Source organism: Artemia franciscana, chromosome 10 (genome assembly GCF_032884065.1).
Source record: "Artemia franciscana chromosome 10, ASM3288406v1, whole genome shotgun sequence".
Taxonomy (NCBI): domain Eukaryota; kingdom Metazoa; phylum Arthropoda; class Branchiopoda; order Anostraca; family Artemiidae; genus Artemia; species Artemia franciscana.
In genome coordinates, this window is record NC_088872.1 from 10,469,425 (window position 1) to 10,482,246 (window position 12,822).

General features: G+C 35.9%; 1 protein-coding gene across 2 annotated transcripts in view; it reads left to right on the forward strand.

Annotated features, from left to right (window-relative positions):
• Positions 1 to 11,947: 11,947 nt before the first annotated feature.
• Positions 11,948 to 12,822, forward strand: part of LOC136031771 (serine/threonine-protein kinase RIO3-like) — a 149,093-nt gene continuing 148,218 nt past the window's right edge. The window contains exon 1 of one of the 2 annotated variants that reach the window (XM_065711524.1): positions 11,948 to 12,048. In XM_065711524.1, the coding sequence (XP_065567596.1) occupies position 12,048 (1 nt within the window). In that variant the 5' untranslated portion in view covers positions 11,948 to 12,047. The other variant, XM_065711525.1, reaches the window with a different exon arrangement.

Sequence of the window (12,822 nt, forward strand, 5' to 3'; positions counted from 1 at the left end):
GAAAATTTGCCCCACGAAAAATTCATTCATAGAAAGTCCCTCCCGTATGCAATCCTGCCCCCCCCCCTATAAATTACCCTATGACAATTCCATCCTCGCTGGGAATTTCCCCTAGAAGATTTTTTGGGGAAGATTCCGGCTGAAGAATATTCCTTAGCATACTTTTATTTGGAAAAAAGACTTATTTTTTGTTTAATTTCTGAACATTTTTCAGGTCATGGTGAAATTCCCCCTGTGTGGGATTTCTCCCCGGAAATCCCCCCAATGGAAAATTTTCCCTCGTGGGAAATGTTCCCACGGAGAATTTCTCCTGGTGATAATATCTCCACGGAAAATTTCTTCTGTGGGAAATCCCACCACACGCAAAAATCCACCAAGGGATTCCAACTCTGCCGAAAATTTTCCCCGGGCATCAGGGCAACTCCACATGTAAAATGGGCCACCAACGAGAAATTAAGACCAATAAAACAAGTTTCGTAGATGAATTCTGGCAAATTCCCACCGGGTAAATTTTACCTTAGAAAGTTCACCCTCGAAGACTTCCATCCCAATAGGAAATTGCCCCCGTATAAAATCCATCCACAGAAAATCATTCCCCTAAACAATAAAAGTATAATATATTTTTAGTGTTAGTATACTTTTCAAAAAAAAATATTGTATGTAAACAATGGGCAAATATCAAAACTTGTGGCCCTTCCTCCTGGGGTCATGACATTCCCAAAAATACGGTTATTGGACCTTTCAACTATACTTAACAAAATGGCTTTCTTAAAGTTTTGATCGGACTACTTTGGGGAAAGGGGGCATGGGAGTGGGCCAGTTGTCCTCCAATTCTCTCTGTCACTAAAAAAAGATACTAGAACTTTTGATTTCCGTTCAAACAAGTCCTCTCCTAATCTTGAAGGACCATTGATTCGATACGATCACCCCTGAGAAAAATAGAGAAAAAAGACACCCATCCATGATCTTTCTCCTGGCCAAAAAAAAAACATAAAACTCTACATTTCTAAAGATGGAATCTTGAAAACTCTACTGTATGGGTTTCTGACACACTGAATCTGATGGTGCAATTTTCAACAAGACTCCTTGACTTTTGTGGGATATTTCTCCCCTTTTTCGGAAATCAAGTAAATTGTTTCAGGCTCATCGCTTTAGAAGGGTAAGATTAAACTTAATGAATCTTATATATTTGGAATTAACAGAAAAAAAACAAATTTCATCGATGCTTTTTATTTTAATCAAAATTCTTTTTTTTAGAGTTTTGGTTACTATTGGAATACTGAGGGCGAAGTTGAACTAAACCCAAACACAAAACTTGTATAGAGGTTGTAAAAAGGGTGTACCTTCGATATCTTAGGAACGCCTATGAGTATGAAGTTAAAACTTGCAGGGGGTGTTGAATTAACCAATAGGCAATATTTTCGTTCTATTACTGCTACTGCCTCCAGTGATGGGTAAAATGATTTTAAAGCTTATCTGAATATAAATGTGAAATATTTTATCGTAAAATGTTTAATTAGTACTTTCAAATACTTGAATAAACACAAACATTTGGAATTTTGTATTTTTTCCCAAAAGACAAATCAAGGATGTGTGTTTTTTTTTTGTTTTATTTTTCCAGGGGTGATCATTTCGACCCAGTGGTCCTAGAATGTCGCGAGAGGACTCATTCTAACGGAAATTAAAAGTTCTAGTTTCCTTTTTAAGCGACCATAAAAATTAAAGGGCACCTAGGCCCCCTCCCACGCTCATTTTTTTCCCAAAGTCACTGGATCAAAATTTTAAGATAGACACATTGTTCAGCATAGTCAAAAATCTAATAATTATGTCTTTCGGGACGACTTAATCCCTCAAAGTCCTCGGGGGAGAGGCTGCAAATTACAAACTTTGACCATTGTTTACATATAGTAATGGTTATTGGGACGTGTACAGACGTTTTCAAGGGACTTAACCACGTTAAAGGGGTGTCGGGGGGAGGTTGTTACAAGGGAGGATCTTTCCATGGAGGAATTTATTATGAGGGAAGAAATTTCCATGAAGGAGCCACAGGATTTTCTAGCATTATCTAAAAAAAGAATGAGAAAATAAATAAAATAATTTTTTTTCTCAGGTGGTAGTAAGGAGCAGCATTAGAACCTAAAACGAACATAAATTATTACGTATATAAGGGGGTTCGTCTCCTCCACTATACCTCACTCTTTACGCTAAAGTAGTTATAGTTATTTCAACTATTTATTCTGCGGCCTTTGTAGTTCAGGGGTCATTCTTAAAGAATTGGAACCAAATTGAAGCTTTAGCCTAAAGAGTGAGGTATTGACGAGGGGAAAACCCCCTCATATACGTAATAAAAATATACAAATACATAATTCCATAACGTAAGTTAATTCGTAAGCTACGTATATTTGTTACTAATAGAAAGGTTCGTAAAAAAAAAGTTCTAGTTGCCTTTTTAAGTAACCAAAAATTGGAGTGCAACTAGGCCTCCTCCCCCACCTCTTTTTTATCAAAACTAGGAGAAAGCCATTTAGCCAAAAAAATTAATATGCAAATTTTGTTTTAATTATTCATGTGTGGTGAGACAAAATCAAAACATGCATTAATTTAAAAAACGTTCAGGAATTAAATAAGAAAGCAACTTTTTTATCTATAAGTAAGGAGCAACATAAAAATTTAAACAAACATAAATTATTCAGTATATGAAAGGGGTTGTCCCCTTCTTTACGCCTTGCTCTTTACGCTAAAGTTTTTTATTGCTTTAAAAAGTAGAATTATGAGAAAGAGTCAAACTTTGGCGTAAAGAGCGAGGCGTTGAGGAGGGGACAACCCCTTTCATATACAGAATAATTTCTGTTCGTTTTAAGTTTTAATGTTGCTCCTTACTTGCAGTTATAAAACTTTTTTTTTTTGTTTAATCAATGTCATGAAAATCTATATCATTCAATAGTCCAAAATGTTTTTTTTGTTTTTTTACTTTCAGCATCAGTTATTTTTTTAATCTATCATCTTCAAATTTATTTCTCCTGCATTTCAAGATGATACTTTCAACTCAGAAATGGGGCTCGACAGGAGCAGACGAAAAGATTGAATTGCCGAATTCGTGGAATCTTTTTGAAATCGTTGCACAAACCAGAGCCGAACCAATATCTTTCCTCTTCTCTTCAAGCTGTCAGACAGGCTATCAGAAGGGCTTATCTACAATATCTCAGGAACGGCTGAGGGTGTTAAGTTAAAATTTAAAGGACAACTATTACTACTACTGTTATTAATACTACGACTACTACTTCCACTACTACTTCTGCTGCTACTATTATCACTGGTACTACTCCCAATGTTCCTACTATTACTTCTGCTATTATGACTACTAGCATTGTTAATGCTAAGAGTATAAGTAAAACTCTCAGGAAATGTTGAAGGCAGTGTTGAACTGAATCAAAATACGCTGCGCCCATGTAGGTCGTCAATGGGGTGTATTAGCAATATCCCTGCTAAGCCTTAGGGTATTAAGCTGAAAACTCCAGGGCTATGAATGTTACTAACACTATTGCTGCTACTTTTACTCTTACGACTGGGCTAAATCAAGATAGTTTAAGTGCATTCAGGTTTGTAAGACGGACCAGGTTGTCAAGAAATCAAGACGGGATATATTAGGTTTAGGATAAGCTATGAAGAAGAAACTTTCACGGAAATTTTATGTTGCTTTAAAACTAAATCAAAAGGCACTTCGTTGCATGCAGGTTGTTAATAAGTCGTCTCGGCAATAACTCAAAAAGAACAAATTATGTTCCAACTTTAAGGGTTAATGCTATTACAGGAATATTACTACTACCATCTTATACTTTTAAATTTACCTTACTCTTTGAAAAATTCTAATAAACATGCAATAAAAGACAAGCTAAATTTTAGCCCATTAAGTCGAGAAAATCCTTGGAAGAATTACAAAATTCTTATTACGTTTATTGTAATCTTTATAAATAAAATAGGAGAAAATTATCATTTAATTGAAGATTCAAAAACAGGAATAGATTACGAGGTTTTAATGTCCCTAGTTAAAATTTATAATAAGTATTCAATGACATCAAAGCAACTGAAGCTGAATTGATGTTCTCATTAAAATAACTCTAATAGCTTCTTTTCTCAACGTCGATCAGTAGCGACAATTACATTTATTATTATTGGTAGTGGTTTTATTTGATTTTAGTTTAGTGTTTTTTCTTTTTATCTTGTGGACGCCTAGTTTAGATACATGTAAAATATCCGTGTTATTTAGTTTTTCGTCTCTTTTCTCTCAACTGGCCGCACTCTCGTTTGAGGTTTTTTTGCGGAGTTTTATCTCTCTTTGTTGTTTGTTGTCATGCCTGGCCAGTTCGGCTTAAGAACTTTCAGTATTCAATGAATTTTCAGTTCTGTAATTCTTTTTATCATGGAGGCACACTCGTGCCTCTATAAAGAGGCGACACACGACAATGTTAAGCGATCTTCGGTTCCAGTGGTCGCAGACGGATGGGGAGGGATGCATTTCGTAGCCCGAGCTCCAACTAAGAAACCTGCAAAATTTCATCCCCCTCCAACTTTTTCTTCATGGGGAAAATCTGGCCGAAAGTTTCGACCTGTCAACCCAAGCCCCCCTTTAACGTTGTCCGATCGGGCTGAAATTCACAAGTTAAGGTCCCCTAGGGCCCAGGAGCTTATCCGCGAAATTTCAGCTTGATCCGATAACTCCTTCCCTGTTTTCCAGAAACCACGCATAGCCACTTAAAATTCATTTACTTTTTTTTCCTAGACGCCTACAGGTCACATCCGACATCGGATCTGGGTGTACGAAGACTCATTCGATGCGGAATTCTCCGAGTAAGTGCCCATGAAAGTTTCGTAGGAAAATCTTAACCCCCCGAAAGTTTCGACCCTCCAACCCCCCCCCCCCCCCACCCCTTTTAACGTTGTCCGATCGGGCTGAAATTCACAAGTTAAGGTCCCCTACGGCCCAGGAGCTTATCCGCGAAATTTCAGCTCGATCCGATAACTCCTTCCCTGTTTTCCAGAAACCACCCATTAGCTATTTAATTAACGGATTTCTCTCCATAAGAGCCCATGTTAATTTGAAATTTTTAAAAGCTATTGAGAAGTTATATTTACACACATGCAAGTTATTAGCTCAGTTGGTAGAGCGTGAGACTTTTAATCCTCGGGTCAAGGGTTCAAGTCCCTTACGGGAGGTTTTTTTTCACAACATCAAAAAAATTTTGATAACACCTGGACAGCTTATCATTTGAGAGATAACAGAATATTAGCTTCTTATGAGCAAAAGAAACATTTCGGTCATTCTATCTATTTTTTTTTCTATTTTATACAATGATTTAAAAGCGGGGGGGGGGGGGGTTCCTCTCCTAATTCCTGTACGAGGAGTACAGGAATTATTAAATTACATCCACCATGGATTGTAGAAAAACGTACAGAATTAATATGAAAATAAATTAAACCTGTACAAAAGAGTCTTTAAAAGCGGGGGGTTTGCCTCTCCTAATAGTCTTCTTATAGTCCTAATAGTCTAATAGTCCCATGTTAATTTTTGAAATTCTTAAAAGTTACGAATATCAACATTCAAGTACATCAAAATAATCAGCTCGGCACGGCGAGAATGACTGCAAGCATCATAAAAATCCAGCTCCATTCCAGATGTCCGAAATAAGTGTGATATAAATGTGCTTTAAGTATATATTTTATAGCCTTTAAGTGCTCATTGCCAATTTTTATGCGAATTTTCAAATGTTTTGAAGAAGTTTAAGTTTTTCTCGATTTAATGAAACGTGGATATTTACTTATTTTATATAAATAGTTGCTAAATAAGATAAATAATATATAATTTACTATAATTACCTAAAGATGTTTCCTATATGAGAAGGCATTTTTAGAATAAATTCTTTATTATAGGCTTTTGGACGTAGCGATCAAAATAAAAGTGTATACTTTTGTTAACACCTGGACTGCTTATCATTTGAGAGATAACAGAATATTAGCTTCTTATGAGCAAAAGAAACATTTCGGTCATTCTATCTATTTTTTTTTCTATTTTATACAATGATTTAAAAGTGGGGGGGTTGGGGGGCGGCAGCCACCCAACTTCCTCTCCTAATTCCTCTACGAGGAGTACAGGAATTATTAAATTACATCCACCATGGATTGTAGAAAAACGTACAGAAATAATATGAAAAAAACTTCGTTTTCTTAAAGAGTTAAAGAGGCTGCGTCCCAAAGTCGAACCTTAAAACGTACAGGAATTAGAAGAGGCAGTTGGGGGGCTGCCGCCCCCCAAACCCCCAGCTTTTAAAGACTCTTTTGTACAGGTTTTTTGTTTTTTGCTAACCCCCCGCTCTTGGCTTCGGAAAGGCCCTCTTTTAATTAACAAAAAATTGAAATGAATGAATAATGGAATAACTTCGAAAAATGTTAAACACAAGAGGACAGGAGAACCATTGCGCCGAAACTAGTAATTAGTAACAATGAAGTCCCCCCACAAAAAAAACTGTACAAAAGAGTCTTTAAAAGCTGGGGGTTTGGGGGGCGGCAGCCCCCCAACTGCCTCTTCTAATTCCTGTACGTTTTAAGGTTCGACTTTGGGACGCAGCCTCTTTAACTCTTTAAGAAAACGAAGTTTTTTTCATATTATAAGCAAATAAAAAGCCTCTCCATGAGGGTATCTCTATGCGGGTTATTAGTGAATATTTATTTAGACCACCTTAAAAATTTGGCCTTAATTCATAGTTTTTTAAAACATATCTATTGGGAGCGTTACATGGGTGATGTCATATCGCTCTGGAATTATGGGGAAATGGAACTTAGGGGTTTCCTAGATGATCTTGATACAAATGACTGAAATCTACAGTTTACCTTAGAAATTAAAATTGCTAATAAATTACCGTTTCTGGATTTATCAATTACTCGTAGCATTGATAAACTGGATTTTACAATTTACAGTAAACCTGCACAAAACAACAGATATTTTTTTTAATCCAATCAACCCCCCCCCCATAAGTTAAAAGAGCTGATGTTACCTCTCTTGTTTGAAATCGATTATCCTATTGTCTTTATTAATAATACAATTACCCGAACACTAACAAGACACTTCCGTAAAATCAAGGGTCTTATACCATGCAAAGCTCCCACTAAGCCCTCAAATATTATTTGCCTTCCATATGTTCCAAAAGTCACAACAAATCTAAAAAAAGTTTGCACACAAAATATTTTTATATGTACTATTTACCAATAGCATTACAATCATCAACTTCATAAAATATGGTAAAGGTATAACCCAAGTTACTCACCAAAGAAGGGTTTATCAAATACTATGTAACTGTGGCAACTACAATGTTGGGAGAACCCATCAAAACTTTAAAAAAACAAAAACAAAAAAACCTACAAAAGTATAAAGATGACAACTGAAGCTTTCAAGTCTAATAGCACAAATATTTTTTTTTTATTGTGCTTTAAGCAGTCATATCTTTCATACTCTTAGCCATAAAATGCTTTTTGAAGAAACTTCCCTTATTAACAAAGATTTAGGCATAAAAATAATTGTTCGAGAGGTAACTTAAATAAGAGTCAAAATAAATAGTAATACTTCTTTAAATAAGGATTTGGGGAAATAATCACTTAATGCCTTCTGGATAAATTGAACTAAAAAATCATTTAACTAATTATGTTAAAAAACAATAAACCTTTCAACTCAATCTGTTACAGATAGACTTTCTAGGCTGGCTGTCAAAAAGGCAAGATTAGCTTTAAAGGTTTCTTTGTAAATGTTTTTTTTTTTTTATTCCATTTGAATGAATTTCCTTTTTTTACTTCGCTTAATCTTCCAGTCCCAGATGATGCTAAAGCTATTTTGAAAATATTTGACTTTAAATATTGTAATTATTGTCAGTTCTTTTATATTCGTTTTTTTTTTCATTGGTTTTGCTGAGGACGGCCCTTGGATATAGGGTTGAAATATTTATTTAAAGTTGCGTTTGCACGGTCTTCTATAAAAAAATCCCTATTTTAGTAGTAGTAGAATAATTTTATTGAAAATAATCATTTTATTTGTAATCGCACAACAAAAGCGGAGCTGGCGAGGATGTGCTAAAATACAAAAGAAAAAAAAGAAAAAGAGCATGGATCATGAGACGATTTACCGAAACCAACATAAAAACTAGATTTACGTTGTATGGGCAGCTTGAGGTGTTGCGGCAACGTTTGTTCGGCTTCGCCGAGCAAAGTGTTGCGAGAGCAACACTTTGGCTTTAATTCCTTTCTTTGATTAAACGCTGAAGCTGTTAATATGTACGGATCTTAAAATGAACAAGTCCCCTACATGCCTTACAACTGGAACCGAACTGGTCTTACCATCAAATACACCGGAAACAAAAAATAGGTACACAAACTAGCAAAATTTACTAACCCCTCATTGCCGAAGATGATTATGAGCTAGCAGCCGACTGTGCTTAAAACTCCCCTTTATGTCTCACAATTGGTATTGGTCTATTTTTGGTTTCAGTGTATAACTTACTACTGAAGTTGTTAACCCCTTTGAAATTTCAAACTGGTACATCTTGTGAATGAATTGCCAAAAAATGAATGGCATATACTTTGATCAGCTCATTAAGAGCTATCGACTGCCGTCGAAAGCTGCCACATATATTCAACACTTTAGATTTTAGTCCATCTTCAATTTGAATCTGGTGCCTGCCTGCTTGCTTGCTAGAACGGAGCTTTCCACTCGAAACCAGAAACATAGTTTGATGAAACGAAAGCTTGACTACATAACTTCAAATAGTTTTCTCTGACATAGGCAATAAAAATCCATTTCACTTCACACACAATTTTCTTTGGCTCAAGGACAAGCAAAAACCATCCTTTTTGGTCCCAGGTAAGAGTTCTACGAATCTTTCCAAAATGCAATGTCATATTCATCAATCTGGCCTAAGGTCCACACTTTCCGTAAGAACCACAGACACTTGACCCTTACCACTTTCTACGAATTAAATAAAAAAAACAAGTTTTTTCAACTGAAAGTAAGGAGCGACATTAAAACTGAAAACGAACAGAAATTACTTCGTATATGAAAAGGGCTGCTTCCTCATCAACGCCCCGCTCTTTACGCTATAGTTTGACTCTTTCTCTCAACTCTTCTTTTTAAAACAGTAAAAAACTTTAGCGTAAAGAGCGGGGCGTTGATGAGGAAGCAGCCCCTTTCATATACGAAGTAATTTCTGTTCGTTTTCAGTTTTAATGTCGCTCCTTACTTTCAGTTGAAAAAACTTGTTTTTTTATTTAATTTCTGAACGTTTTTGAATCAATGCATGTTTTGATTTTGGCTCTCCGCAGAGAAATAATTAAAACGAAATTTGGATATTTTTTTTTTTTTTGGCTAAATGGCTTTCTCATAATTTTGATCGAATGATTTTGAGAAAAAAGAGCGGGGGAGGAAGCCTAGTTGCCCTCCAATTTTTTGGTTAATAAAAAAGGCAACTAGAACTTTTAATTTTTTACGAATCTTTTTGTTAGTAAAAGATATACGTAACTTATAAACTAGCTTACGTAAAGAATTTTTTATTCTCATGTTTTTATTACACATATGAGAGGGTTCGCCCCCTCGTCAGTACCTCTCTCTTTACACTAAATCTTAAATTGTGTCCCAATTCATTAAGAATGACCCCTGAATCACAAAAGCCGTAGAATAAATAGTTGACATTACTAAAAATACTTTAGCTTAAAGAGCGAGGTATTAGGAGGAGGTGAGCCCCTCATATGGGTAATAATTTATGTTCGTTTTAAGTTTTAATGCTGCTCCTTACTTCCAGCTGAAAAAACTTTTTCATATTTATTTTTTCATTTTTTTTAAATAATGCTAGTAAATCCTGCGCTCCCTTCATGGAAATTTTCTTCCCCCATGACAAATTCCTCGATGGAAAGTTCCCCCAGTATATCACCCTTTTTTCAACACCTCCCCCCAACCAAAGAATCCTCCTGAAAACACCTGTACACTTCCCAATAACCATTACTATATGTAAGCACTGGTCAAAGTTTGTAACTTGTAGCCCCTCCCACGGGGACTGTGGAGGAGTAAGTCGTCCCCAAAGACATAGTTATAAGGTTTTTCGACTACGTTGAATAAAATGGCTATCTCAGAATTTTGATCCGTTGACTTTGGGAAAATAATTAGCGTGGGAGGGGGCCTAGGTGCCCTCCAATATTTTGGTCACTTCAAAAGGGCACTAGAACTTTTCATTTCCGTTAGAATGAGCTCTCTCGCAACATTCTAGGACCATTGGGTCGATACGATCACCCCTGGGAAAAAGAAAAAAAAACCAAATAAACACGCATCCGTGATCTGCCTTCTGGCAAAAAAACAAAATTCCACATTTTTGTAGATAGGAGCTTGAAATTTCTACAGTAGGGTTCTCTGAAATGCTGAATCTAATGGTGTAATTTTCGTTAAGATTCTATGACTTTTAAGGGGTGTTTCCCCCTATTTTCTCAAATAAGACAAATTTTCTCAGGCTCGTAACTTTTGGTGCGTAAGACTAAACTTGATGAAACTTATATATTTAAAATCAGCATTAAAATGCGATTCTTTTGATTTAGCTATTGGTATCAAAATTCCATTTTTTAGAGTTTTGGTTTCTATTGAGCCGGGTCGCTCCTTACTACAGTTCGTTACCACGAACTGTTTGATTTTCTTCCCCCATGACAAATTCCTCGATGGAAAGTTCCCCTAGTATATCCCCCTCTTTTCAACCCCTCCCCCAACCAAAAATCCTCCTGAAAACACCTGTACACTTCCCAATAACCATTACTATATGTAAGCACTGGTCAAAGTTTGTAACTTGTAGCCCCTCCCACGGGGACTGTGGAGGAGTAAGTCGTCCCCAAAGACATAGTTATAAGGTTTTTCGACTACGCTGAATAAAATGGCTATCTCAGAATTTTGATCCGTTGACTTTGGGAAAATAATTAGCTTGGGAGGGGGCCTAGGTGCCCTCCAATTTTTTTGGTCACTTAATAAGGGCACTAGAAATTTTCATTTCCGTTAGAATGAGTCCTCTCGCAACATTCTAGGACAACTGGGTCGATACGATCACCCCTGGGGAAAAGAAAAAAAAAACAAATAAACACGCATCCGTGATCGGCCTTCTGGCAAAAAATACAAAATTCCAAATTTTTGTAGATAGGAGCTTGAAACTTCTACAGTAGGGTTCTCGGATACGCTGAATCTGATGGTGTAATTTTCGTTAAGATTCTATGACTTTTAGGGGGTGTTTCTTCCTATTTTCTAAAATAACACAAATTTTCTCAGGCTCGTAACTTTTGGTGCGTAAGACTAAACTTGATGAAACTTATATATTTAAAATCAGCATTAAAATGCGATTCTTTTGATGTAGCTATTGATATCAAAATTCTAATTTTTTAGAGTTTTGGTTTCTATTGAGCCGGGTCGCTCCTTACTACAGTTCATTACCACGAACCGTTTGATAAGCTGAATCGTGATGATAGGAGAAAAAAAACACGACAAAACCAAAGTGTTGCTCTCGCAACACAATAAACAACAAAACACTACGATATAAAAACCCAAAACAACACATGAAAAAATACGGAAAAACACAGAAAAAATTCCACTGAAAATACAGTAAATCTATTTCAAAAGCATGCCTACCAAGCAAATCCACACGTAAATTCGATTTAAACTGGCTAAAATTACCATTATTCTTACTATCATTTCTAAGTTTGTTCCAAAGATTAAAGTTCTATTAACGAGAAAAAAAAAAGATCTACTAGAAGTAAGTCAAGGAATCTCGATCAAGGAATTGTTTTACTTGTTGTTTATAGTGAACAGCAATTACCATTTTTATTCCAAAAACTGTCTTCGGCCATCTACAGAAATTAGCTGTTTTTCAGGGCATTCCGAAAAGACAAATTCGTCAATTAGTACGTCAACAGTGCTATATTACAACATAAGCTACTAGGCTAATATCGACATTATTTAACGTTACTTAAGAGCTGAATAAATAGACAGTAAGTGTCAACTAGTTGGCTTTAAAGGAAATAATGGTGGGGGCCAATGGATCAGATTATTGACTAATTATTTAGAGGGTCAGATCTATGCTAGCTATATTTAGCATCAAAGGAAGAAATTTGCTCAGCCTACTATAAGGTATGATGGTGTCATTGTAAAATTGAGGCTATTGAGAAGTAAACACCACAAAATTCCAAAACAAATTCGATGAAAACACATTTTGAAAATTAGGGGGGAGGAGGCAATTTTGTGCTTTTCTATTTTTTATGAAAACCCTAAAAAGATTTAGCCTAAAAAATATAGAGAGGGGGCAATACAATCTTAATGGATAGCCCCACTCCTATTGACACAGCTGGACTGTAAACTTCCCATTCCTCTTGGATATTCCTTTGAAAAAACAATACCTTACATAAATATTGAACAAGTTGACCCAGAGAAGCAAACAAAGACAATCAGTCCAAATAAATCTGTTTGTCAAAGGACACTGGCCCCTGTATTATCAAGGGAGTTTATTCTTGAGTTATCAGTTGATCTAGAGAGTGCAGAAACAAGGACATGTCCCTAATGGCACTGAGGATCCAGTAAGTTAAATCCTCAGATTCCCAGGAAGGGGGAGAGGTTTACTAGGAATGGGTTAGAAGTACAATTTTTTTTGCCCAAAGTCTTTCTTGGGGAGAAAGAGAAGAAGAGTTGGAGTAATCTTTAGACAAGAGAAATTCTGCTTACCTTAAATTTTAGCTAGGGGCAATCTAAGGATTTAACTTACTGGATCC